The 26,027-nt window shown below is 43.1% G+C and overlaps 1 protein-coding gene across 3 annotated transcripts in view; it reads right to left on the bottom strand.

The window, feature by feature from the left end:
• The window catches only part of LNX1 (ligand of numb-protein X 1), a gene marked incomplete at both ends in the record, with an annotated part of 96,178 nt that overhangs the window by 4,647 nt on the left and 65,504 nt on the right, over positions 1–26,027 (bottom strand). For 2 of the 3 annotated variants that reach the window (XM_080697962.1, XM_080697963.1), the window contains 7 exons: positions 3,700–3,928; positions 4,781–4,961; positions 8,069–8,203; positions 16,963–17,334; positions 19,887–20,089; positions 23,401–23,553; positions 24,055–24,296. In XM_080697962.1, coding sequence (XP_080554088.1) covers positions 3,700–3,928; positions 4,781–4,961; positions 8,069–8,203; positions 16,963–17,334; positions 19,887–20,089; positions 23,401–23,553; positions 24,055–24,296 — 1,515 coding nt within the window. The remainder of the gene's footprint in view (positions 1–3,699; positions 3,929–4,780; positions 4,962–8,068; positions 8,204–16,962; positions 17,335–19,886; positions 20,090–23,400; positions 23,554–24,054; positions 24,297–26,027) is intronic. The other variant, XM_080697964.1, reaches the window with a different exon arrangement.

Genomic DNA, 26,027 nt, shown 5'->3' with positions numbered 1-26,027 from the left:
TATTCGATATAGACAGTCCCAATGAAAATGTTTGAAGAGTTTCAAGAGAATAAAAGGTTAAGTTCTTAGGCAAGAGAAGAAATGAGTTAATGCATATCTCTATCATGAGAGCATGTTTTGAAAGCCTTCCAGATGTGGAACATGGGCCCCAAGCAAACAAAGAATGAAGCAGCAAGTCCTCGATGTTTCCTGAGTCACCTAGTGAACTGATGCAGGTGGCATGTGTAACTGGGAGGCAGCAGGATGCACTTGGCTGGACCTGCTGCCGCCCATACTGACACTGGTTCAGAACAGGCATCCACTCAGCCTGCTTGTGCCCTCTATGTATGTCCTTTCTCTGTGTTATACTGCACCCAAGGGCATGATTTCACTGGGTGTCCTGATTCTAGAGCTGTCAACAAGTTTACATCATTTTTCCTCATTGGTACGGAACCTCAAGTAACTGGTTGAATCATACTTAAGTGCAAATAGGTGTCCTCAAAATGTGTTAAGTGAAAGGGGAAAATGTTTGTAGACTTGTAACTTGAAAGGAGATTCTGGGTATGTGTGTTTGAAATTTATTTGCAGTAATTCAGGCAAAACAACTTTTACTGAGGTATGATGCATGGCCTGAAATGCCTTAGTACATCATTCACACTAAGTGGCCAGATGTTTTATACAATGGTATTGCATCAGTGAGGAAGAAATTGGGGTCCTTGGGGACTACAAGCAATCAAGAACAGAGATGTTGCTGTAGGTGGACATGGTGGCACACACCCGTAATCCCAGTACTCGGGAGGATGAGACAGGAGAATCTCAGGTTCAAGGACAGTCTCAGTAATGTAGTGAGACTCTGGGCATAGCTAGAAGGTAAAATGCCCCTAAGTTCAATTCCAAGTACCCCAAAAAATAAATATAAAGAGATGTGAGTGTATTCCCACCTATGCAAATGGAAGCAGCGTGTGCCTGGGGGCTCACATCTTGAGACTTGAGGCGCTCCACTGAGTAGGAAGGACTTCTGTAAACACTAGCGTGGACATACTTCTAGTTTCAACATGACAGAGTAAATACTATGCTTCCCTTCTGCCTTTAAAAATTACTATAAAAGCAACTAGGACACTTGGAAATAGAAACGCAAGCTCCAGTGTAAGCAAAATGAGGCATCACCATACATGCGGGAGAGCTGTCAGAGGCAGGGAGAGGGAAGACCGAAGAGAGGACATGAGCTGAAGTGTGCACATTGTGCCGGTGGAGCCTGGGGTCTGGTGAATGGCCCCACTGAAGGGACACCAGGCACAGGCAGGCTGTCTGCCAGCAGAGCTAACCTGGGCCCAGTTTGGTATAGAAGAAAGGCATGTGTGAGGCAATGAGACCCAAGGGAACAATCCATGTGGCCGGCAGGGGTCTGTGAAAACAACAGAGGAGATAAGGCACAGTGAGAGGCCCTGCTACGCTGACATTACTTGGTTTTGGAGAAGTAAAGAAGCCAACACCAGGTGCCACAAAGAGGCATTTCTGTTCTCTGAATATGGCCCTCATCCTCCATTATGAACCTCTAGCAGGTAGCTGCTCAGGAAAGTCAACCTCTAAAAGAACATCAGAGATAATCCCAAAGGAAAACAGTGACAGACAGAAACCCTGCACAGACATGGAATGCTGCTATAGAAAATGAAATGTGCAGTCAACCTCATCACTGAATTTTAAATACTTCTGAAACAACTATATGTGAGGGCTCGGGAGATCTCAAGGAAGATACAGGGAGACTAGAGGAGGAATGAATTGACCAAAGACAGAAGAAGTGGAAAAGAAAAAGACACAGAAATGCAAGTGGTTATGCAGGCACACAGCTTGCTGAGAACCCTACAAGGAATGGGAGGGCCACAGAAACAAGCCAAGGAGAAAGTGAGTACACAGTTGAAAAGATTTGAGAGAGAGACATGAAAAACAAAAAGCTGTCAAACCATGCACAACTGCAGTCCCTGGAAAGAAGCCAGAATAATGGGACAGGTGTTTTGAACATTAGATGAAGGAGTATGCTGCATGTGGAGGGAAGGGAACAAGAAGGGCCTCGCACCTCCCACACCATTCCATGTGAGTTGAAAGTCATGCCACCCAACTAAGTCCAACAGAACAAAGGATGATGGGATAGTCTGATGCCCAGGCCACCTGTCAAAAGGCTGCAGAGATGTATCGTTAGGTTTTTTGTTTGTTTTTTTGGTGGTACTGGAGGTGGAACCCAGAGGCTTTCTACCTCTGGGTTATACTTCCAGACATTTTATATTTTATTTGGAAATGGGGTCTCACTAAATTGCTGAGAGCCTCACTAAGTAGCTAAGGCTAGCTTCAAACCTGTGCGATCCTCCTGTCTCAGCCTCCCAAGCGTGGGGATTACAAGCATGCACCACCACGCCCGGTGTCGTTTGTTAGTAAACGGTTCCTTCAGGCAGTGGGCACTACGACTTTGTGATAACCATCATGATACCCAAGGTATTCTTTTAAAAAATGCCATAGTAAGTAAGCCAGGCTTGGTGGCTCACACCTGGAATTCTCATAATTGGGAAGATGAGACAGAAGGATTGCAGATTTGAGGCCAGACTCTGACAAAAAAAAAAAAAAAAAGAAAGAAAGAAAAGAAAAGAAAAGGCCAGGGAAGTAGATCAGAGTAGAATACCTCTGGGTTAAATCCTCAATATTGCCACTACAAAACAAAACAAAAACTTTCCAGGCACAGGCCCTAAAGAGATGAGGTGAGAGATATGCACAACCAGTTCCATCCATTTCCCTGTAAATTATGTAATTTTTTTATGGCTGAGTAAAATTCCATTGTGGATGGAACTGGAGGACATTATGCTAAGTGAGATTAGTCAGTCACAAAAAAATAAAAAGGATGGTTTCGCTAATATGTGAAAGCTAAGGAGAAATGGGTCATAGGAGGAACTCTAGGTGAAAAAGGAAATCCTATAGAGAAGCAAACAAGACAACCTAACTGAGGGGATGGGAGAGGGGAAGAAGGAAACTAAAGCACATGATGTACTTAAACATATTGAAGTCAACCACTAAGCCAAGCATGGGAGGAGGGATGGGGAGGGAAAGAGGTGGGGATTGGGTAGGGGCTAACAAGTTTTTTACCACATTATGATGTATGAATACAATGCACCAATAAATTAATTTTTAAAAGATATGCACAACCAGTAGGCACTTTTCCTTCTGAGCAAAGGCAAAAGGGTTTTGCCATGCAGCTTGATCTCTACCCAGGGCTACCAGAAAGCTGCAGAAGTCAAGCCACCCTCAGGCTCCATGCAAATTCCACTGGCAGATGAGACTGCTTGCTACTAGTAGATGAGGCTAAGGCGCAGCTCCCTCTGGGTGGGGGCAGCTCAGTTCCCAAGTGTGTGAACACAGCCTGGATTCACACCCCCTCTGCCTGTCAGCTAAGCTCTTTGCTGCATAAACAACCTGTACAGCTGTACCTGGCAGCTCTCCTCATTGTGCATGCTTAGCCATGTTTCCACATCCACACTTGATTCCTGCCCTAGGATCTCTGCATGCATTTTCGGTTACCACTGGGAAGACAGGCTTATTTTCAAACAGTCCTACAAACATGACTGGGTCTCATTAAGATGCCCATACCATGAATCAGCCCAAGAGAGTGAAACACGTGGTTTAAGAAATGTTATCCTTTCCTCCTAGTCCCCAGAGGGATGTCAGGTTGGGACTCACCGTGGTAATTCCAACCACATGACCCAAGTTGGAGACCAGTCTCCTGGTGGTGTCCTGTTGTGATTGGCGTCCAGTGCTGCGGGGCTGCTACAGTCTTCCTGGGGCTCCTGTTCCTTGACTTCCAAGGCTTTGAGTGTCACTGAGGAGGACGTGCTTTTCAACAACACCACCGCCTCGCTCCGGCTGACCTCTGTGAGTTCAACCCCGTTCACATTCAACAAAATGTCACCTGATGGCCAGAGAAGCAGACACCATCATCAGGGGGTGCAGACAGGGCCCTTCTGCTTAAAGTGCAGAGGGGCAGGGCTGCTGACAAGTGGAGAGGGTGAGGTGAGTACTATCAGCCCTTGCACTGCTGTGTGACTGCGCCCCCACATGGCCACGGTGAACACTGAGGACCATGGTGTGGCTTGGGGCACACCTATGGTATCTGGCCTCTACCTTGAAAACTGAAGAAGGAAGTAAAGAGGCCCTGTTCTTTCTCAAGCAAAGAAAACCTACTTTCCCACCCTCTTGCTTTGTTTTTAGCACAAAAAGGAAGCACTTAGCCAAAGCTTTCGTGCTGGTACTGAGCCTGACATATCCTAAGCACCCAGTGTATATGGACTGAATGGACAAATAAGAAACTACCCAGGGCAGTGTGCGTGGTAGAGAGAGCAGTTAAGAAAAACGGGCCTGAACCTGTGTTCTTGGAGAGGTGAAAAGAAGAGTGGACATTTCCTTTTGTTGCAAATGTGTGCACAGCTGCCACTGATTAACAACCTACTATGTGCAAGTCTACTTCTATATATCACGTGGTCTAACACTCTAGCTTACTTCTTTGGGGACTTCATCATTCACTTGCAGAAAAGCAAGAGAAATTAGAACACGTGAATACATGTCTTCCCCTCCCCTCACTTTCTATCTGGGGATGGAACCCAGGCCATTCGACCTCCAAGCTATGCCCGTAACCCATTTTTATTTTGAAACAAGGTCTAGCTAAGTTGCTGAGGCTAGCCTCAAACCTGCGGTCTTCCTGTCTCAGCCTCCCAAGTACTTGTTTACATGTGTGCCACTTCAGCCGGCTTCTCTGTACTTTTACCTGTTTTTATTCTTCCGTCTCTGCTTATGACTCCTCCGGGCTCCACGCTGATGACGTAGATAGGCAAGTCCCATTCCCTGTGTGACGCTCCCCCTCCAACAGTCATGCCGAGAGATTCACTGGGCTCTTTTCGAATACTTACCACCTTCTCAAGGCAGGAGGTGGCTGCAGAATGGAGGGGCTAAGGGCACAGATAGATAACATGGCTCATATATTCATAGTGGGGTTTCTACATGCAATAATGACCAGTTGCATAAATTCTATAAATTGTATCAGTCTGATGAGGTCTGTGGTATCAGAGAGATGGACACACAAAAAGAATAGCCATTTTACCTACCCCTAGTAGCATTATATCATCCCAAATTCTATAGAATAATTCAGAAGTTTATTTTTTTTTCTTTTTCTTGGTACTGAACCCAGGAGCATTCTACGACTAGGCTACATCCCAGTCTCCTCCCCTGATTCTTTTGAAACAGGGTCTCCTCGCTAAATTGTTGATACTGGTTTCGAACCTATGATCCTCCTGTTTCAGGCTCCCAAGGACTGGGATTTTAGGCATGTGCCTGGCTGGGAGTTTATAATAGAAAGGTAATAGTAAAAAAAAAAAAAAATGGAGGGAGGAACAGGTTGGAGACTAGGGGAGAAATCTGAAATATATAAATGAGCTGTCACCAAATACATTGAGAGGGTCATTCTTTCCTAACAGTGATGAGTCAACAATTCAAAAAACCCTTATTATCTATGAATATCAGGAATTTTTTTGTAAGCTAAAAACCCAAAGTTTTTATACAGAACCTTCTACAGAACCTCAGTGCTTACCAAACAGCCTCACATGCACCAAGTAAGGATGTTTAAATAAGCACCGAGGGACTCAACACACAATGGCTGGAATACCACAGATAAGGAAAACATCCATGTGTCCCATGTCTCTGGTGGCTTATGAGTTCCATGGTGATGGAAAAACCAAAGTCTCTCCATAAATCCTTCCCACCCAGAGTTGCCCCACTTAGGAAATATGGCAGGGATCATCTTTTCTGGCTTTCTTTCCCCCCAACTCTTTCTTCCCTACTTTGAAGACCAAAGAATATCCCCTAATGCTTAGAATTCATGATGAAATAGTTCAAGCTGATTTAAAAAATGCCATGGGTAGCCAAGTATTTATCACTCCAACTCCACAAAATGTTTATATTTTATAATATTTGCTTTAGATTTTCAAAGTAAATTTTTGGACATCTAAAAAATGTATACAGAATAATGTGGCCTACCCACATACCTCAAAACTCAATGACAGAAATAAATGTTCTGCAATAGTGAGAATGCCTCTGTGACCCTTCTTGGTCACAGGCCCTTTCTTCTCCCACACAGGTAACCCTGTGCCTAAATATGGTGCCATTTGTTTTGAACTTTTCAATCGGCAAAAGGCTTTTCTTAAATAAATCCTGGCTCGCTTTCCTTGGTATTTCTTTGAATCATATAATCATGTTTTTTAAACCAAACAAAATTTCAATCAGAACATAAAAAAATGAAACCCTCAAACAGTGTATATGTCTTAGTCTTATATTTAATATGCCACTTCTTTTTAAGTGTACTTCTTTGTGAGGGCATTTCAGAAGGCCGATAGAACTATAAAGGATAAGAATTATAGTTCTCCAGTCAGCCAGTGTGTTTATTTCCAGGAAGTTAGCCCCTCACAGGGGGTTGCAGGCGGCAAGCTCAGAGCCTGTGGCCTTTCCTGACTCATGGTGGGTAGGTGGCAGGAATTATAGAACTGCAGTGTGGTGGAGGCCTCACTTGTAGTAGTTATATTCATTAAACTAAAGTTGGTTAAGTAGATAAAGACTTTAGTGACTTAAGTGACCACACTAGTTTTCCATTAATAAATACGACCAGCTTAACTTAACAAACAGTCATATTTGTTAGCAAGAAGACAACAGGAATCCTCATCTATCCTTATCTATATTTTATCGGGAAGCAGTTGGTGGGTTTATGTTGCTTATTGTAAATAAACATGGAATTTATGGGGCAAGACTGAGAGGAGAATGGGGAGGAGGGTATAATCTTGTAGGCGCTGTAACTAACTGAATATAAAGCAGTGATGTTTCTTAATTTAAAAGTTGAGTATTGTTTCTGTATACGTTGCTCAAAAAAACAACTTGTTGCTTACTGTCGAAGAACAAGGACATTTCCTACTCTCTGTTGAAGAAAGAATGAGCTACCTGTAAGATTTTTTTAAGTTACAAGTGATAATGAAATCATATACTGGAGCAATGACTGATGGAAGCTCACTGTCCTCATGCTATAATATAGCAAGTCAATGTTACTGGATTCTTAATGTGGACTAAGGAAGGTCCGTGTTGCTCAGAAACCTATCCACATGGAGAGGCTGAGGTTTCATCTCTCACAGAAGCTACAGAGAGCAGTACAAAGTGGGGTGACTTATCTCACTTAAAGGGAAGCTGCAAACTGGTGGCTGGAAGGATGGATTCCACCCACAGGTACTTTTTTTTTTTTTTTGGTGGTACTGGGGGTGGAACCCAGAGGCTTTCTACCTCCGGGCTATACTCCCAGACCTATTTTATACTTTTATTTGGAAACAGGGTCTCACTAAGTTGCTGACAGCCTCACTGAGTAGCTGAGACTGGCTTCGAACCTGTGTGATCCTCCTGTCTCAGCCTTCCAAGCGCGGGGATTACAAGTGTGCACCACCACGCCCGGCTTCACCCACAGGTACATTTTAATTCTCAGTGTTTTAAAATTTTTTGGATTTGAATGCTCTTAACAGGATATGTGCTCTGTGGCTTGCCCCAATCCTCACTACTCCCTAATATTCTATGAGTTTCAAGTGTTTAAATTATCTTCTTTGGCCCATCTGCAAACAAAAACATATTAAAAATAGCAGGGAAATAATTTTAATTTCCAGGAAGACTGAGAGACTAAAAAACAAAACAAAACAACCAAAAAACCCCAGAAACAAAAACCTCTTGTTTAATTTCAAAATGGATAGAAAACAATCTTGAACAGAATGACTCTTGGTAAAAACATGACATGTATTTGGATTAGACTAGATCTTGAGGTCTCCAAGATCAGGTTTCAAAACTCTCCCGGCACTTTGAGCTCCTGTAAATCTCACCAAGGCTGAAGATGGGACTTTGGCCCTTAAGTTTTACAAGTCAAACAGTGTTTGTTTAAGTGACAAAGTCCAGAGGTGACACTTAGAAACATTAAAGTATGCAGGCTTCCCAGGAATAGCTCCTTGCAGGAGCAGCAGGCTGCCTGGCTGAGCCTCACCTTGGGAGTGTGGCTCCTCTCCCCCAGGCCTGGGGATCCACTGCCATTGCTGATCCAGCCGGCTTCCTGAAAGATGTCAGGGCTCTGCTGCCGAACCTGGCGGGACACGACCAGGTGAACTCGCCTTTCGCTAGCCTGGGCGAGAAGACACAGGCATTAATCATTCTCGGAGCTTCTGATCATAGCAGCAGGTATCAGGGAAAGACCAGGATGTGACTTAGGTTGTGCCTTTTTAATGGAAAAATATTATTCCTAGCCACTTTTATATCAGTGCCCATCTGTAATTTGGCAAGATCATCTGAGTTATTTCTTTAACCTTAGCCAGGTAGAGAACGTTGCTCCAAGAGAAATTCTAGGGAACATCTGGCTTATGCAAATCTTTGAAGAGACATCATCAGATGTTGCTAATTTATTTTTAGTGAATAGCTCCACTGCACACAAGCCAGGTTTGAATGCTTTTCCAGATAACATAAGGTGCACAGTGTAAGTAGCTGCTCAGACCAAAGGTCTAACATCAAAGGTAAACAGTGAAGAAAGAGAAATGGGATTAGAGACAGCAGCCCTGCCACTGCAGGAAAGGGCATCCATCCGACGTCTGGCAGATGAAACAGTCAGGTATTGGAAAGGCTCAGCACTTTAGTTATACAGGAATGAGTTCTTAGGCTCTAATACAACCTGGTTAAAATCTGTTGCTTGATCATTTTTTATGTAATTACCACTAATTCAAATTGTTAGTCTCCTGCTATGTGCATGAATACTTGAATAGAACATTCTGAATAGCAGAAGCATTGCTTACTGGAAAGGTTCATTCCATTCCATGTGGCAAATGCACACATCGGCTTTCTGCCATAGAGAAGCTCCATGTACGTCTGATAGCAAGGGTCTTATTCCAGACTTGCTGACTGCTGAGGTTTCAGATGTGTGAATAGTCTAGACCTCACACCTGTAGGACTTGCAGAAACGGGGCTCTCCAGTGGCCAGCTGGCCTCACCCCTCACTTTAGAGAAAGGTGATAGTGGCTACAGTTGATTAGAAAGGTCCCCAAGAAAAACAAGGCTTGGGGACAAGGAAGGTAGAAATAAAGAGAAGTAAGGTCTGGTGGCTCCTGTCTTTGTCCCTTCCTGTGCCCACTCACTACCACAGGAGGGATGGACATTGATCTGCCTGCCTCCTTCCTTCACAGCCATGCTTATGGGATCATGGAAAAGTCGGACCATGGAAGGAAGGCATGGAAAGTCTCTGCTTGGAAAATGGATGGAACTAGAGAATGTTATGCAGAGTGAAATTGGCCGCTCTCAGAAAGTCAAGGGCTGTGTATTTTCTGTCACATGTGGAAGCTGGAGAGAAAATAGGAAACAAAAGCAACTTTAATTAAGTCAGTAGAATAGTGGGGGGGGGGTCTGGGAGGGAAGTGAGAGGAGAAAAATGAAGTTTGACAAAGCAAACAGTTCAAATGTCCATAGATGAAGGCATCACTACCAACCTCACTAACCTGTACAGGGAGGGAGGAGGGAAGAGGGGGGAACAGGGTGGGATCCGCAGGGAGATACACCAAGCACTTTTGCATATATGAATGTGTCACTTTGCATCTCAGTGTGACGTAGACTTACAGCGCATCAGTTACCTTCCTTGTCCCCAAACCCTGTTTCTCTTCACACTGATGTGCCCTCCCTCTGTTTGCATGTCTGTGTGTCTACCTTGCCTTCCCTGATGTTTCTCATCACATATAAAGCCTGTGTCAGAGGAGAACAAAAATAACAAGCTCAGGAAATAGTTACGAAGAAAGCTGACAAGCAATACGGTACTATCAGCCAACTATATTCAGTTCTTGGAAGAGAATTTTGTAATAACTGTGTCTCTTTCTTTGGACTGCAAGCCTCATTTATCCTAATAAGGTTATCTTTGGGAACTCTCTGAAGCAAAAAAAAAAAAAAATCACTAGAAGATAAGCAGAAAACATTTAGGTCAAAACGTAGATCACTAAAGATCCGCTGCTATAAAGGCTCTCCACAGCGCACTGGTCTCGAGCCTGTGTCCTGAATCCTGTTCATCCTGAACAGGCAACAGCCACATGATCTACGCACCTCATAAGAATTGAGAGCATCTGAGACTCACGCATCGGGTCAGCTTGCCAGGCGAGACCAACTGCCAAGGAGCAGCCTGCGAGAGCTATTTAATTCACATTTTCGAGCACCAGTTTCTCACTGTGCTTTCAAATGCTGGCTCTGGTACTGAGCTGTTGGCAGGATGAGCCCGCCAATAAATAGCTCTGGTATCAATTTTCTTGGAAATAAATTCTCTGCAAGGCTGGACTTGCAGCTCTTACCAGCCACCTTGTAAATTGCTCTCAGGGAGACTATTTGATAATGCACTTTCTTTTGTAGCGTATGAAGATATAAGGTGGAAAATGGGTTAATGTGTTTGTCCTGGCTCTAATTCTCAGAAGTGGCTGGATTCAGTGTAGAGAAATAACCCACCTCCCCCTTTTTTTTTTGCCACCCAGAGTCTTTCTTTCCATTGGTGTGAATGTGGTGTGAGAAGGAGGGGGAGGGGAAGGCATAGAGAGGCTGAAGGAAAAAAGGAGTCTGGATTTCATACCCTCATAACATGTGCCAGGAAGATGGGAACAGCAGACCTGCCATTTTAAGAACAAATAATGACTAAAAGGGCCAGCGATAGCTATGGACAGAGATAGAACATCTGTACGTTGAGCCAAGGGCTTCACCTATTCATCTGTAAAGAATTTAAGCAAAAATGATCAGTAAATTTTACATATATATATATATATATATATATATATATATATATATATATCTTATATGGGTTTATTCATTGTGTTTTTTGTGTTAGCTTGGTGAACTTTCAAGTTAAGGGTTGCCACCTTTAGCCAGGAGTGGAAGCGCATGCCTGTAATCCCAGGACTTAGGAGGCTGAAAGAAGAGGATCAAAGGTTGAGGCCAGCCTCAGCAACATAGTGAGAATCTCAGCAATGCAGCAAGAGTGTTTCAAAATAAAAAATAAAATTGGGGTGGGTAAGTAGCTCAGAGGTAGAACGTCTCTGGGTTTAATTCTCAGTACCCAAAGAAATCTTTTTTAAGAGTGGCCACCCTCCTCTGTCACCTTGCCCAAGCTTCAGGGCATTATTCTATACAAATAGCTGGAAGATGGAGACTCCAAGTGGATTGTCTGGCACCAGGACTGTATTGCTTAGCGTATTCAGCCCATGTGCACAGCTCTCTCTATAGCATGGTCTAGTTTCAGAGGAGACCCATACTAATTGGGTGACCCCTTGATTCAGGCAGTCAGAACTGGAGTGGGATTTATGATCTCAGCTGCCTAGAAAACTGGTCTCCAATTAACATTCCATCCACTAAAATCAGAGGTTTTAATAATCATCTTTTTTGTGTGTGGTACTAGAGATTGAACCCAGAGGCATACTGCATCTGAACTATACCCCCACCTCTATTTTTTATTCTTTATTTTGAAACAGGGTCACATTAAGTTGTGAAGGGCCTCACTAAGTAGCTGAGGCTGGCTGCGAACTTGAGATTTCCCTGTCTCAGGCTCCCAAGTACTGGGATTACAAGCATGCGCCAACATGCTCAGCAATAATCATCTTTTAAAACACAAATTCATTCTGCAATCTCCAATGGATTCTTTTTCAGACATCCCAGAATGAAGCAGCCTGACTTAACTCATTTTCAGCATAGGCTCGCGGGGATGGGTCCTTCTATCCTGTCTCCTTGCCCCCCTTTAGCCTCCCTTTCAGCAAATGTTCAAGTTTCAGGGCCAGTTCATCCATGGGTGCTCACAAAGCCCTGGGGAACAGTGGGGCACTGATTCCATTAAATTAGAAAATCCCAGACACTCAAGACATGTCAGACATCATCTAATCCAATATGTTCTCTGTAGCCCACGGTTCAGTTCCCCACAACTTCCTTGCCGATGTCGCCCAGCTCATGCGTGAATGCCCCGTTGATGGGGAGCTCACTGTGCCAATTTTAGATAGCACTAATTAGAGTTTGTCTTTAAGTTGAACTTAAATTTGCTGCTCTCTGACTTGCTGGTTGGCTCTACATCAGTCCTTTAGGGCAACCCCAAATCGATTTTTGTTTAACAACCCTATTTCAAGATGGCCCTCACTGGCCTCTTCTGGCTTTCTTCCTTTCCAGGTCAATGATTTCTACTTTCCTCAATATTTAATGTTTTTGAGACATCTCAGAATCCTAGTGAACTCTGGACTCACTCTAATAAAGATGGGTGAAGATGACATGCATAGAATTGGAACTAATCTGACCAGCATAGTGGGGTCTTTTTGCTGATGGGCCAGCTGCACAGAGGATCTTGTTGATGGCTATTCCTTACAAGCAAAGAGGATGGTTTCTATGTTCTATGGAACCAAGAACTTCATAGATATCTCTCTTCATCATTACTAATTAATTGAAAGATGACAGAGAGGGCTCAGCAATTTACAGCAGCGCAGCCACCTTTGAAGCCATGTGACAAGACACAGACCTTCCATGGCAACAGGGACAACTGGAGACATCAGGACCAAATGATAATCCAGAAAAACTCTGAAGTCATCAGTCTTCCTGTTGACTGGCTCACATTCTACACACTACACAGCAAGGTGCGGGCACAAGACCTTGCCCTTACCAGTGAGCAAAAGAATTTCTAGTGGAAAAAAATTCCTCCAATCAAGCAAAAAACATTGGGAGCTTCAGAAATATAATTCCAGAATCAGATAATGGTGCATGGCAAAGTTGAAATTTCCTATAAAATGAGGCTGGTGAAAGCAAATCTGGTTATTTGTTGACTTGCTCACCACTGAAACTTCGGCACCAAGCATGGTTCCTGGCACATTATAAAACACATTTAGGAATATCTTCTGCTGGGAGGTGGCAGCTCCTTCAGTGAACTAACAGTGATCAGAGTCTGGCCTAGGAAAAAGGAAATTTAGGAGGTTTGAGGAAAAGTAGTACAAAGACCTTTGAACCGGGCCAATGTAGGAATAAAAAATTAGGGAAGCAATTGGGTTTATTTTCCCATTGGGCTGTAGCTCCACGTTCATTCATTCTTCTATTCTCAGGAGCATACATCTTTGAGAGGTATTAAAAATGATAGTAATAGAGATGGTGACTTATGCAGGGCCATACAGTGTAAATGACAAAGTGAAAATAAGCATTTAGTTCCTGGGTCACAGAAATTCTGATTACTGAGTCAATAGAATGAGCCTGCTCCTCTGCCTCAAATACAATTTCTCTTATGGTTTCTACAGGCTAAATGCAGGATTAACTCTGTTTCCTGGTTAAAAAAAATACACATACACATACACACACATACATGTATGTGTGTACATGCACATGTGAGAGACATGTGAGTTGGAGAAAGGGTAATAGAGTTTCAAGACCCCCTAATATTCACAGTGCATAGCTAAGCAAACAATTCACTCAAAGATTTTTTGGGGGGGTGGGTCTGGGGATGGAACCAAAGGGCATTTGACCTCTGAGCTCCGAGCTACACCCCCTGCCCTATTTTTTATTCTTTATTTTGAAACAGGGTCTCACTAAGTTGTTGAGGGCCTCACTGAGTAGCTGAGGCTGTCCACAAACCATGATCCTCCAGTCTCAGCCTCTTGAATGCGGGGATTATAAGTGTGCGCCACCACGCGTGGCTCCACTCTTAAAGATTTTAAGTTGAAAAGCCATACAGTATATACCAAGTCGCAATTTCTCAAAAACATATGGAGTTTGGATCCCTATTTAAAAATCATTTGAGCATTGAGAATTTAGCTCAAGGAGATTTAAGAATCTCTGTATAGGTTAGTCTGTGTATATTAGATTTACTATGATACCATGGTAAGACAACTTCCTTAAGGAAGGACTGGATTCCATATTAGCTGTGCTAATCTGTAAAAAACACACAGGCCTATCAGGTCTCGTTTCACTGGCAGTTCTTACTGGCTCCAGGGGACTTGGATGTTTAAATTACCACAAAATTTCTGCCTTTATTTCCAGGTATGCAACAGAACTCACAAGCTAGAATCCTGATTTAGAACAAATGTAGGTCATACAAACAGAGCATCATTTGCTCTCTGGCTCTGTCTGAAGCCCTAACACATTCTTTTTTAAAGTTTGAGGAGCCTGGTTGCCGGTTGTTCTTTGATGAAATAACTTCTCATTTAAATATTAACTCATCTGAAGAACAAAAATCACACATGTTAATATTAATAAATCCCTGGTGAATTCACTCGAATCGCACCCCCCACCCCGGGGCCATTTCTGAACGGCATGGGGCTTTAACTGTCTTCTGTATTTCTATCTTTTTTTTTTTTCTTTTGGTGGTACTGGGGTTCCTGGAAGCCCTTCTACCTCCGGGCTACACTCCCAGACCTACTTTTACATTTTTATTTGGAAACAGGGTCTCCTAAGCCAACGCGCGCGGCTGGCTTCGAACCTGCGTGATCCTCCTGTCTCTGCCTCCCAAGCGCGGGGATTACAAGCGTGTGCCACCACGCCCGGCTATTTCTATCTTTTTAATAAACGTCTTTAAATCTTCAAAAAATATTAATGAATCCCTCCCTCCTTTTTTTTTAACCACCTCTGCCAATGGCTTTGAAGTTTCTTGGTTTCTGCATCAAGTCTAAGGGGTTGCTTTTAAAGAAAGGTACAAGATGGCATGCAAGTTTGAAATTTACAACTACTTTTTTACTACTGGTATATATTTGAATTCTTAACTATATATGAACTCAATTCATATATAGTCTAGAATTGCAGAAAGAGGAAAACATCCCAAAATAGGGATAGCTCTCAGAGGAAGTTACTCTCATGCTGCTAACTGGCTGGATGCATGCTGACCTTCCCAGTTAGGGATGGTGAGACCTCTTTTTTTTCTGTCTTAAAATTTTGGTCTATTTTTTGTTGTTGTTCTATTGTTTTGGTATGACTTCAGACAGTTCCAAATTACTGCCTCTTACATCCAGTTATTACAGTAAGTGTGCTCAAAAAATTTGAGAAATTAGCAATGGTGAAAAGTAAGGTGTACTTACTAAATTGCTCAGCAAGTCAATAGCTGTGTGTTGGAGGCTTTGTCTCCTGCTGACTTTCCTTCTCAGTGGGGCCTGGTTCACCCAGCCCGCTGCTGAATAAGCTGAGGTTAGGGCTGCAACATATGTAAAGCTGGTCAAATTTAAAACACTTGTGGCCTCTCTGTAATAACTCTTCCCTGAAGTAATGTAGAAAAAAAAGCAGAATGTGTGGTGCTGTGGGAGAGAACATGACCAAGAGGACATGTTTTCTGGGGAGTTCTTTGTAAGGCAGATGTGATTCATGAAATAGACATACACGGGCAGCATAGCCAAGGACTGGGTGGAATTCTGAGTTTCAACCTTTGAAGGGTATTTAGTTTAATCCCCCCAGCCTGGTGTGTGTTACAAGTATCACATAAATAAAATCCACTCTTTAGAAACAGCAAGAGATTGCTTAGCTGGGTTTTTCCAGCATTCTGTTTTTTCCATTTCTTTTCCAACTAGCTTTGCCCTAGTTTTTTTTTTTTTTTTTATAGAAAAGTTTTTCCTGCTTATAAAGCACATTGGCTTTGTTTAGTAAGCAAAAGAATCTTTTAGGAATTCCCACTGTTAGGCAAGATTTTATTTCATAAATTAACTTTCTCAGGGAAGCAAACTTTTTTTGCTCTTCTGTTATTAATCTACAAAAGTCGAATGCCATATGTAATCAAGATTTTTCCAAATAACATGAGTAAGAGAATTTTTCTTTTGCCTGTTGTGAAGTACAGCTGGCAACACATCAACTCCAGAATGTGAGTTGTGCTGATTGACCTGCAGAGGGCGTTGGCAAGTGCAACAATGAAAAAAAATTTTAAGGAACTACTAAAAGTCCAGAGGAACCTCCAGAAAAGTATACCGAGTGAAGAAAGCCAGTTAGAAAAGTCTATATGCAATACGGTTCCATTTATATAACACTCTTGAAATTAAATTTATAGAAATGGAGAATAGATGAGTGGTTGTCAAGGGATAAGGAAGAAGTCAGGTAGAAGAGAAGTCTACACTATGAAAGGGTAACTTTTCTAAGGATATTTGTGGGGATGGAAATGTTCTGTATCTTGACCATGGCAGTGTCAACAGCCTGGTTGTGACACTGTGCCATGGTTTTGCAAGAATGTTAAGAATGTTAGCACTGGGGAAAACAGAATAATGGGCACAAGGGCTTTCTCTGCATTTTTTTTTTTTTTTTTTGCAACTGGATGTTAATTCAAGTTATCTCAAAATAAGTTTAATTTTATAGTGACCTAGTCAAAGTGATTAAAATTCATGCTGAGGCTTAGTAATACCATACTGGTCAGAAAAGTGAGTTTGTTTGAACCACCATCAGGCCATTGGGAACTCTATTTGCCAAGTGTTCAGAAGTTCATTCTTGATCTTCCAGAGGCTGTCGAGACACTTGGTCTGAGCCAGGTCTTACCTTTGGCCAGTCTCATCACAGCGTCTGTCCCTGGGATCCCTGGACAGCGCATGGCACAGCTTCTGATAGGAGTAAATACAACTGGCTGTCTTGGATGTGTCCAGAATGTATCTGAAGGACCCTTGGGTCACTGTCTAGCACACTGGGGGCTGGGATGACACAACCCTGCTAACCGCAGTGATCTTAAACTTGTGAGTTTATAGCACACAACCCAATGTGTTTATTTGCAGTCGGAATGACTGGCTGGTAGCACACAGACAGAGAACGCCCATGACACACATGACCCGCTTGAGTAAGATTCTCTCCTGGCCAGAAGTTTGAATGTACTGCCCTTCTGCTGAGACTGAAAGGTGATGAGCATTCCTGCTCCTGCTGGGGTTTCTGACTAGGATCTTGGAGTGGCCTGTGACCCACCTGAATCAGATGAGCTGCACTTTCTGGGCTGCCATATCGAAGGTCATGTCCATTGATTGCCAACACACGATCATTCTCCTCCAGCTGGCCATGCCGGTCAGCCACGCCGCCATTCAGCACATTGAAGATGAACACACCAGGCTCATCCACCTTGCGCACTAGTTTTATCCCGAGCTGCTCCTCGGGGCTACTCTTGTTGAGAATCACATGGAAACTGTCATCCCAGGGCCCAGAGGTTTCCAAGGCCTGTCCATTGCTCCTGCTTCGGAACTTTTGCTCACGTAGCACGGTAAGCCGCAGCACCTGGCAGGGCTGTCGTAGAAGGCGCAGGGCGTAGTTGTGAGGGACGTTGCTGATGTCCATCCCATTGACCTGGGAGAACAGAGCCATCATGTGATCAAGTCTACCAGCCACCACCCTTCCCAAAAGGCCAGTCTAGCATGCTTGAGGCCTGGGGTTTGATCAGGTCCGGGCCCATAGAATAACCAGAATTGTATTTCCCTAAGATTTCTCTGCTCTGATCCCATATCTTGTGTCCAAATATCCCATCTTCCAAAAGTACTTTTCAGGCCTCTGTGAATAGACACTGTCTTTCTTCAACCTGTTCTTACACAGGCCACTTACCTGCAGAATACTGACCTTCACATCTATTGCCAGCCAAACTTATTTTTTAGCTGGTAGGAAAGGCAGAAAGGAAGAAAAAGAAGGAAAAGACAAAAGAAGAAAAGGATTCTTTCCATTCTGTTCAGTGAAGTTATTATATTATTAAATAATTTTTTCTTTTTCTTTGTGGTACTGGAGATCAAACCTAGGGCCTTGTGCATGTCGAGCGCGTGCTCTACCACTGAGATACACACCAGTCCCAAACAATTATATTACATGGCTGCTCAGAGGGAGTTGACACTTTCTTTCCAAAAATCTTTGTTTTCTTTCTTCCCTAAGCTACCCATAATGAAGCTTCCATTTCCCGCTCTGTGTGTGTGTTTGTTGTGTGTGTGTGTGTGTGCCTACACATGGACTCACATGAACATGTGCAGGTTTGAGTAAGAGACTATGTGAGCCTGAATGTGTGCATGTGCATGAGTATGTTGGCAAGCAATCCAGTATGTGTGTGTGAGAGTGCGTATGTGACTGTGTGTGAGTGTGATGGTAAGAGTTGTGTGTGTGTGTGTGTGTGTGTGTGTGTGTGTGTGAGAGAGAGAGAGAGAGAGAGAGAGAGAGAGAGAGAGAGAGAGTCAGGTATCAAGGTGTCATCTTGCTCATCTTCCAAACCAAGTGGAAAAAGAGTCCCTACATATTTCAAACAGTCTAATGTGAAAGGAAGTTTCTAGGATCTTTCATTGAAGGGCAAGATCACCTTCCAGCACCACGCACATATCCTTAAGCCCTAATTTGTGTCTCACTATCATCTACAGGGCTGAGGCTGCACGGGCTTTCTGGTTTTAATCACTATGGCTATGCAGACCCAGCCTGGAGGCTGCAACCCCCAGTGTTAATCACAGCTCTAGCAGGGAACAATTCCCAGCAGCCCAGCACTCTGTTCTTTAGAAACAGCCCCTCGGAGAAGCAACAGCCTTCTTGAATTTCTATAGTTTGGTCAGATTTCTTGTACTTGGAGCCAATTGTCAGAGGCACCTTGGAATGAGTTTCACAAAGGCCTGCCTCAAGTACAGTCACCCTGTCTCTGCTGCATCTGCGGAGAAGGATGGGGCTCCCTGTTGCAAGGACAAGGCTGGCCACCCATCCCGGCACAGGTGAGCAGGGCACTGGCAGTGGCAGGGTTGCCTGCTAGAATGCTGGTAGCCCTTTTGCCTGTAAGTGTCCGGTGAAGGTCATGAGAGTCACAATGTTTTATTGTGCAATTCTTCTGGCAGTGGTTTCAACTAGAACAGGGAGGAAGCTGAAGCCAAGGTAGTGGCTTGCGCTGCTGACGCCCCCCTGAGACTCCGGGCCTGCCTTGCACTCCATCCCAGAGGCCAGTGGGAATCTCAGCATTTCAGTGATGACTACTTTAAATGATTTTTTCCTCTTATTCCAATTAGTTTGCCAAACAGCCCACAGCGTGACAAGAGTTTGCCCCTCAGCAACCTACAAGGGTTGGGATGAAACCTGGATCTGAGTAGCAGATGGGAATCTACAATGGGTATCTACAAGCAGGGAGAAATTTCTGGTCATTTCTGGCATATCTTTGACTTCTGTCTGATAAACAACTCCTACTTTATCTTTTTTCTTTTTTGGAAAATTCCTCCTTAAAGTCCTTCTCCTCACCCAAACCTTGGAGGACAGTATGCATGAGAAAATTTATTTCCCCATCTGTCTCCCCTGGAATGTCTCTGGGTTGGGAGATAACTTAGGGGTTGCTTTCATTTTCATGGAGGACCATTAAACCATGGGAGATTTACTGTAGAAGGATATCTGAATATGATTAGATAAAACACAGAATGTTCCATTAATCTGCTCTAAAAACAATTTAAGAAAACATATGCTCCAGTTTTATATTATTTTATATTAACACAAGAGAAGAAGGAGGAGAATAAGGAATAGGTAGAGAAAGAGGGAAGAAGATGATAAAAGGGTTGGAAGGAGAAGGAAGAGAAGAGAGGAAGTGATGGTGATAAAATGTTACAGAGGGAGAGAGAAATATTCATAAATATAGAGAAGTAGAGGTAAGACCAAGAATGAAAGATCTATGTAATTAATGTTTAAATCTTATATGAAGAGTCCTAAAACATAATAACTAGGGAAAAATGAGAATCTATCTATCTATCTATTTTATTTTTTCCCATTATTCATTTATTCTGAGTGACATCCATCCATCCATCCATCCATCCATCCATCCATCCATCCGTCCGTCCAATTATTTGCTCTTGAGTGTTTTTCTATTAAATAGTGTCCTATCACAGCCCCACAGCCACAGTGTCTACCTTGAGAATGATGTCTCCCGGCAGTAGCCGGCCGTCTCTGGCAATCACTCCATCACGATAAATGTGTTGGATGATGATGTGGCCCAGTGGGGTCTCGCTGCCTCCCACAAGCCTAATGGAGAGGCTTTCACTGGGATCTACACGATTGATCTTGATGCTGGTAATTTCACCATCTGGAATCAGGTGGTATAACCTTGGAAAGACTGAAATGGACAAAGACAGTATTTATTTCAGTCACTCACCCAGTAGGCATTCCCAACCACTCTTCTTTTGCCAAACTAAACTGTTTCTTGTTCCTCGTGCGTGTTTTCCATTTCACTGCCTCAGTGCCAGGGCAAGCGTCTCTACTGGAATGTTTTTCATCCTGGGCCTAGGCCCAATTTTTCCTTCAAGGCTGCATGAAATGATCCCTTCCAATTAAACCCTACCCTGATCCCTCTTTCCTTGCTCTCTCTAAACACACCATTTCCTATAAGGCTTTCTATTGCTCATGGCATTCAGCCTTCGATTACTGTTATTCAGGGCGACTATTTCTTACAGACCCCAATGGACTCTAAAGTCCTTGAGGGCCTGATTTCTGGCTGTTATGTGCATGCAAGTCTTCAGCTAATGTCTCCTGGGTGAACAGGAATGGATGGGTAAACAAAAGAATGTCTTTTGGGAATGGACTGTAGTTTCATTACTTGCTTATCCAGAGATAAAAATTGAACAAACCTGCTTTTCTGTCCTCTCAGATCATTTTGAAGACATTTGTTCTGTGTTTTTGTTACTGAAGACCTTGCCTTTCACGCCTGGATAGTCAACAGTCCTCTGTCAATAACAGGAAGTCAAAGGACTGGATTCATATGCAAAGACCTAGTTGTGACTCATGGAGGATTGGCCCTGATCTGTCTGAATTGCTGAATTCAGATTTAAAAGGAGTTTCAAAGATCCTATCTGCTGGTGTTTCCAAACTTGATTCTTTGGCCAAATCTGCTTTCCCCACAAGAACTTTCACAACTCCCTCTCACCTCCCATCCATTGGGACTGGGCATCCTGAAGGTTATAGTCAGCCTTTTATTGTATACCAAAGCTTAGAGCAGAGAGGGGAAGTGAACTGATTAGCCAGAGGCCTTCAAGTTAGGTGGCCCTCAGACCCAGGGTTTCTGTATGCCACAGCCTCCACTAGGCTTCCTGGCACCAGGTATTCACAGCCAGGTAAAAGGCCGTAGGGACTTCCCTCTGGACCATCAGTCAGCAGCACTGATGGGCAGTCTCTTCCACTTCAGTTCAAATAGTAGTGTTCAGAGGTACACCAACAAGTACTAGGACCAAACCATACCTAGTTTGGTGGGAAAAGTGGCTCCTCTGAGTAGCCTAGGGTTCAGGGTAGGATGTGGAGGAATGAGAAGCATCTGTCTCCTTCAGCTGCTGACAGCTGCCTTTGGCCCTAAGAGTTTTCTTCAATTTTGTCATCTGGAAAGCTATAGTACTGCAGGTTTATAGCATCCACTCTTTGTAGCCATTTAAAACTCTATGACATTAGTTCATTTTTCCTAATGAATACAACGCTCCAAAAACAGTACAGAAACAAGTCCACACTTATTTCTAAGTATCATAAAGCCTGGTTAACAAGGTGATTTGGTGGACGGGGAAGGCTGAGATGCTGTCAATGTGGGTGCGTGGATCCATTCGGTTGTCATTTGATGTAAGTGACTGGCTTTGCTACAAAGCAGGGGGAAGCTGTCTTAATCTGTCAGTTCCTGGTGCTAACAGTGTTTGGGTAATTGAATTCAATTAATCTTTAAACTATTCTTATTACATTAAGTGGGCTATCTGTGGGAACATGCCTCGTAACAAGGGCATGACAATGTTTTAAAAAACAATTTTGAGCAAAAAAGGATTTGGAAGTAATCATGAAAGCTGCTGATTTCTCCTCTCTCCTCCCCCTCCCTTGCTACCTCCTCCTTAACAGATTTACAAAAACCATACTCCCAGACCTGAACTACTCAAGGATGTCTGAGTTCATAGTTTGAAAGGCCATACCCGGTCACATTGGTAAATGATGTTAATTAGAGCCACACCAATGAGACCCCAGTGACGTTGAAGAATTAGAGTAATTTTTAAACTGTCAAGCGTGCTTGAGTTGGGCTGGAAAGAAAAGCATTTGCTCAAAGTTGTATCTTCGCTCAAGGACCGAAAGACTTGAAAATGATTGTTATTTGCCATGAGCTTATTACATGCTAGCCACTGAGCTAGGCAATTTCAATGTGTATTTTTAGTCCTCATAATAACCCTATGAGGTAGATATTTATTCCTATTTTTAGAGGAAGAATTCAAATGTCGGCTGATAGTGAGAATGTAGGCTGGAGTATGGAGGGTAGGGGTGCGGAGGGAGAGCAACAGTACTAAGAGGATGCAATAGGCTCAGAGCAGTTACAACATGTAGTGTGTGTGTGCATGTGTGTGTGCACATGTGTGTGCATGTGTATGTGCATGTGTGTGTGTATACAGGGTGAGAGGCGATCATGAATAAGCAAGTAAGGTGGTTTTTATAGGACTGCTCAAAATTTTTCTGAGCATATAATAAATAAAGGGGCTGGGGCTCCACCTCTCAGCCCCTAAGTGGAGAGTGGCATAAGATGGTGGTTACTAGAATGGTTTCTGGAGCCAAAACACCTGAGTTAAAATCCTAGTTCTGCCATTTTTTTTTTTTTTTTTTTTTTTAGCTGGATGACTTTGGATTAGTGGCTTTATCTTTCTGGGCCTCAGCTTCCTCATCTGTAAACTGGTAATGATAATCCTTACCCTTTAGCATTGCTATAACACCTAGATGACTTAGAACAGTCCCCTGCACACAGGAAGAGCTCAGGTTTTTGTTTTTTTTAAGCTATTATTCTTACTAAAGTTCTAATAGAAAATAAAATGAAGCAGTATTTCTTCAGCTCCTTTTATATTAGGGAAGCCATACAGGATCTAAGACCCAATAACTTCTTTTGCATAAAGCCATATTACCTAGACTCTAAATTCAGCAAGATAATTTGGGACAAGCTAAGTAACCTCCCTGTGCCTTACTTTCCTTTATTTGTAACCAAGGGTAATAACAGTAACTACTTACAGGGTTGAGCATTAAATGAGGAAATGCATATAAAACACTCAGAACCATACCACATATATAGCTGTTATAAGAGCAAATACTTCACATCATTTATCATGCACACGCACTATTTTAAGTGCTTTTTCACTCATTAATCGTAATTATTATTCTTTATATGCATTAAGCTAGCGACTAAAGGCAGGGGGTCCTATGCCTTTCTCTTCATCTATGTAAAAAAAAAAAAAAAAAACAATTTCTGCCTTTATTTATTTATAAAAGACGAATGCTCATCAAGGTAAAAAAAAAAAAAACAAAACAAAACACTGTGCCCTTGAGAAGAGAAGGGTCATAGAAAGTAGGTGGTGGCCAGAGCATTACCACCCCTGAAATCACTCTGGAAGCCCAGCCCCTGTCCAACCTTATGCAGAGTTCATTTACCTTCAGGGGCGGTGATATTTTCAGAATTTTCCCTGCCCTGCTCAGCTTGGTTGGCAACTGCACTCCCACTCTTTGTCCTTCGAAGAACACTCAAAGCTCGGTTAATCTTTTTAAAAGATCTACTTCTGATAGTGGACCGCTCAAAGGGCCGAGCTAAGGAAAAGAGAGACAGAGGAAAAGCAGTTATGTGTTAATAGAATCATCTTCTATGTACTCATTGAGGAGATATAGACAATAAAACATTAATGGTGATTCCTTCTAGGTGGAGATTATAGAATTTGCTCACCTGTATTTTCTACAATGGAATATGTGTGACTTGTTTAAAAACCTGCTTTTTTCCCCTCCCCCTGGGCTAAACTGAATCTAACAGCACTTTTCTCGAGCAGGCAGGGAAGGGCCTGACGCTGAGGAGTGATAAATCATTAGGTCTCACTACAACCCCTTTCACCAAGTCAGATGACACAGTTTTAATGACCTGAGGTACTAGTGGTTTCATTTCACTTTGGAGAATTGGGCATTGAGTGACTGCCAAGACTACCAGAACGATTTCCCCTTAAAAAAACATTTCCAGAACTTTCCACAGTGAGTATTCCACAGAGGGCGATCCCAAGGACGGCCAAGAGCCCATTCCCAATACCCACCCATTTGACTCACCCCTAGTCCGGTTGCTCCGGCCAGAGCCCGAGGGGCTGTGTGCTGGCTGACCATCCTCTGCCGTGGACACGTATGCAGGATTGTCTAGGCCAGGCTCGTCTGTCATTAAGGAGATGGTGGCCGCCGCAGAGATCTCTGGGGAGAGTGATGTTGCCGTGAGGCTGGCGCAGCCATCCGGGCAACCATCTTGTGAGCGCCTCTTCCTGTCTTTGCTCAGGCCATAGTGGGAGGCACCTTTGCAGCTGAAACAAAAACCAGCAGGAGGTTACAAAGCCGCTCTGCTTCCCTTGTTCAGTCAGGCCTCTTCAAATACATACACCTACCCCTGGGATCCCCTTCTTTTTTTTTTTTTTTGTGCTAGAGATTGAACCCACGGGCATTCTACCTCCAAGCTACATCTCCAGCCCTTTTTATTTTGAAACAGGGTCTTGCTAAGTTGCTGAGGCTATCCTTGAACCTGTGATTTTTCTATCTCAGTCTCCCAAGTACTAGGATTAAGGGCATGGGCCACCGTGCCTGGCTTTCTCCTTTCCTTTTCACATGCAGGTCCTCAAACTATTGCCAACCAAGTAAATCAATGGCCTGAGAAGACAATTAGAAGAGGCCGACAGCATTCTCCTAGAGCAATCTCCATACTGGCTGCTGGAATGCAAATCTATGAAAGCTCTGGTGTCTACATGACCAATACTATGAGGCTGATCATATTTGACTGCTTGGACTTGCTAATTCTTTCTTGCTGGTATTTATTTTGACCATGAAAGCTCTTAATCACACTCTCCTTTCTTTTAGGTTTTGCTCTCATGGCATTGAACATAAATAGGAAGCTCCTCCCAGGTTTCATATTTAACTATCCATGGAAAGAGAGTCACCTTAGCCACAAAACCACAGGAGTTTATGCAGCATTGCTGTGCTCTAGGGGCAGGCTTGGTGGCCTCCATCTCTGCCTCTGGGTTGGTCTACAAGGGACTCCCTTGTTGCTCAGAGAAACCAGGACCAGGGGATTCTATGCACTGGAAACTGTTACTCTTTCTCATGTCTTCTGCCACTGGGAGAATAAAACAGCTTTCATGGTTTTTACAAAAACACATTTGTTCTTACCCATTTATCATACAGTTTACAAAAAAAAAAAAAAAAAACCAACCAAATTTTATAAGAAACATATTCAACTGATAAAACAGGGAAAAGTAGAAAACAAACACACCTAAGGCTCAGAAGACCAAAGTTTGAGCTGATGTAGGTCCATATTTTGCCATGAACATATTTCCACTGCTAGTGGGCAAGGCACTGCAGCTCACAGGCAAGGTTCTGGACAAGGAATCGTAATGATTTCCTCTCCAAGGGTCTTACTGCACTGTGGTGAGAGTAGTCAGCTTTGCTAGTTGTCATAAAAATGGAAATCCTACTCATCAGCCTCTAAGAAGCATCCCTTTGCATATAATGACACTCTAATTATAAGTTATTATTATCAACTATTTACACAAAACTGTGTGCGACTGAGGTTCTTGGAAGAAAACAACAAAATGTTGTTTTACAATTGATGTGCACACACGATTTATACTGCCTATAGAATCATAGAGCTGGCAGGGCAGATGGTGCTATTATTGTGGATCTGAATACTTATCTTAAAATGTACCTAGCTTGGAGATCTAGGGCATTTTTTATTAACTTGGTTAAACTTTCTAATCTGCAAATACTTCTTGGTCTAAGGTTTGTTGACATTAAGTCTTGTAAAAGGCCTTACACCTTGCGAGACATATAGCACACGCTCATTACATTGCAGGTATCCTGTGACTCATCCATTCTAATTCAAGATGCTCATTTTTTATACTGTAATAGTTTGAGATCAGAATATGTAGCTGATGAGGTTGGGCACTTTCTGTAGGTAGTTGGCAACCACAGCACAGATGCCATTGCCCAAGTGTGGCCCGCACAAGCACGGGCGCCTGCCTTGTCACTTTCATGGCATTGGGTTC

The sequence above is a fragment of the Muscardinus avellanarius genome (genome assembly GCF_963383645.1).
Source record: "Muscardinus avellanarius genome assembly, chromosome: 6".
Classification (NCBI taxonomy): domain Eukaryota; kingdom Metazoa; phylum Chordata; class Mammalia; order Rodentia; family Gliridae; genus Muscardinus; species Muscardinus avellanarius.
This window is presented reverse-complemented; position numbering and strand designations above follow the sequence as displayed.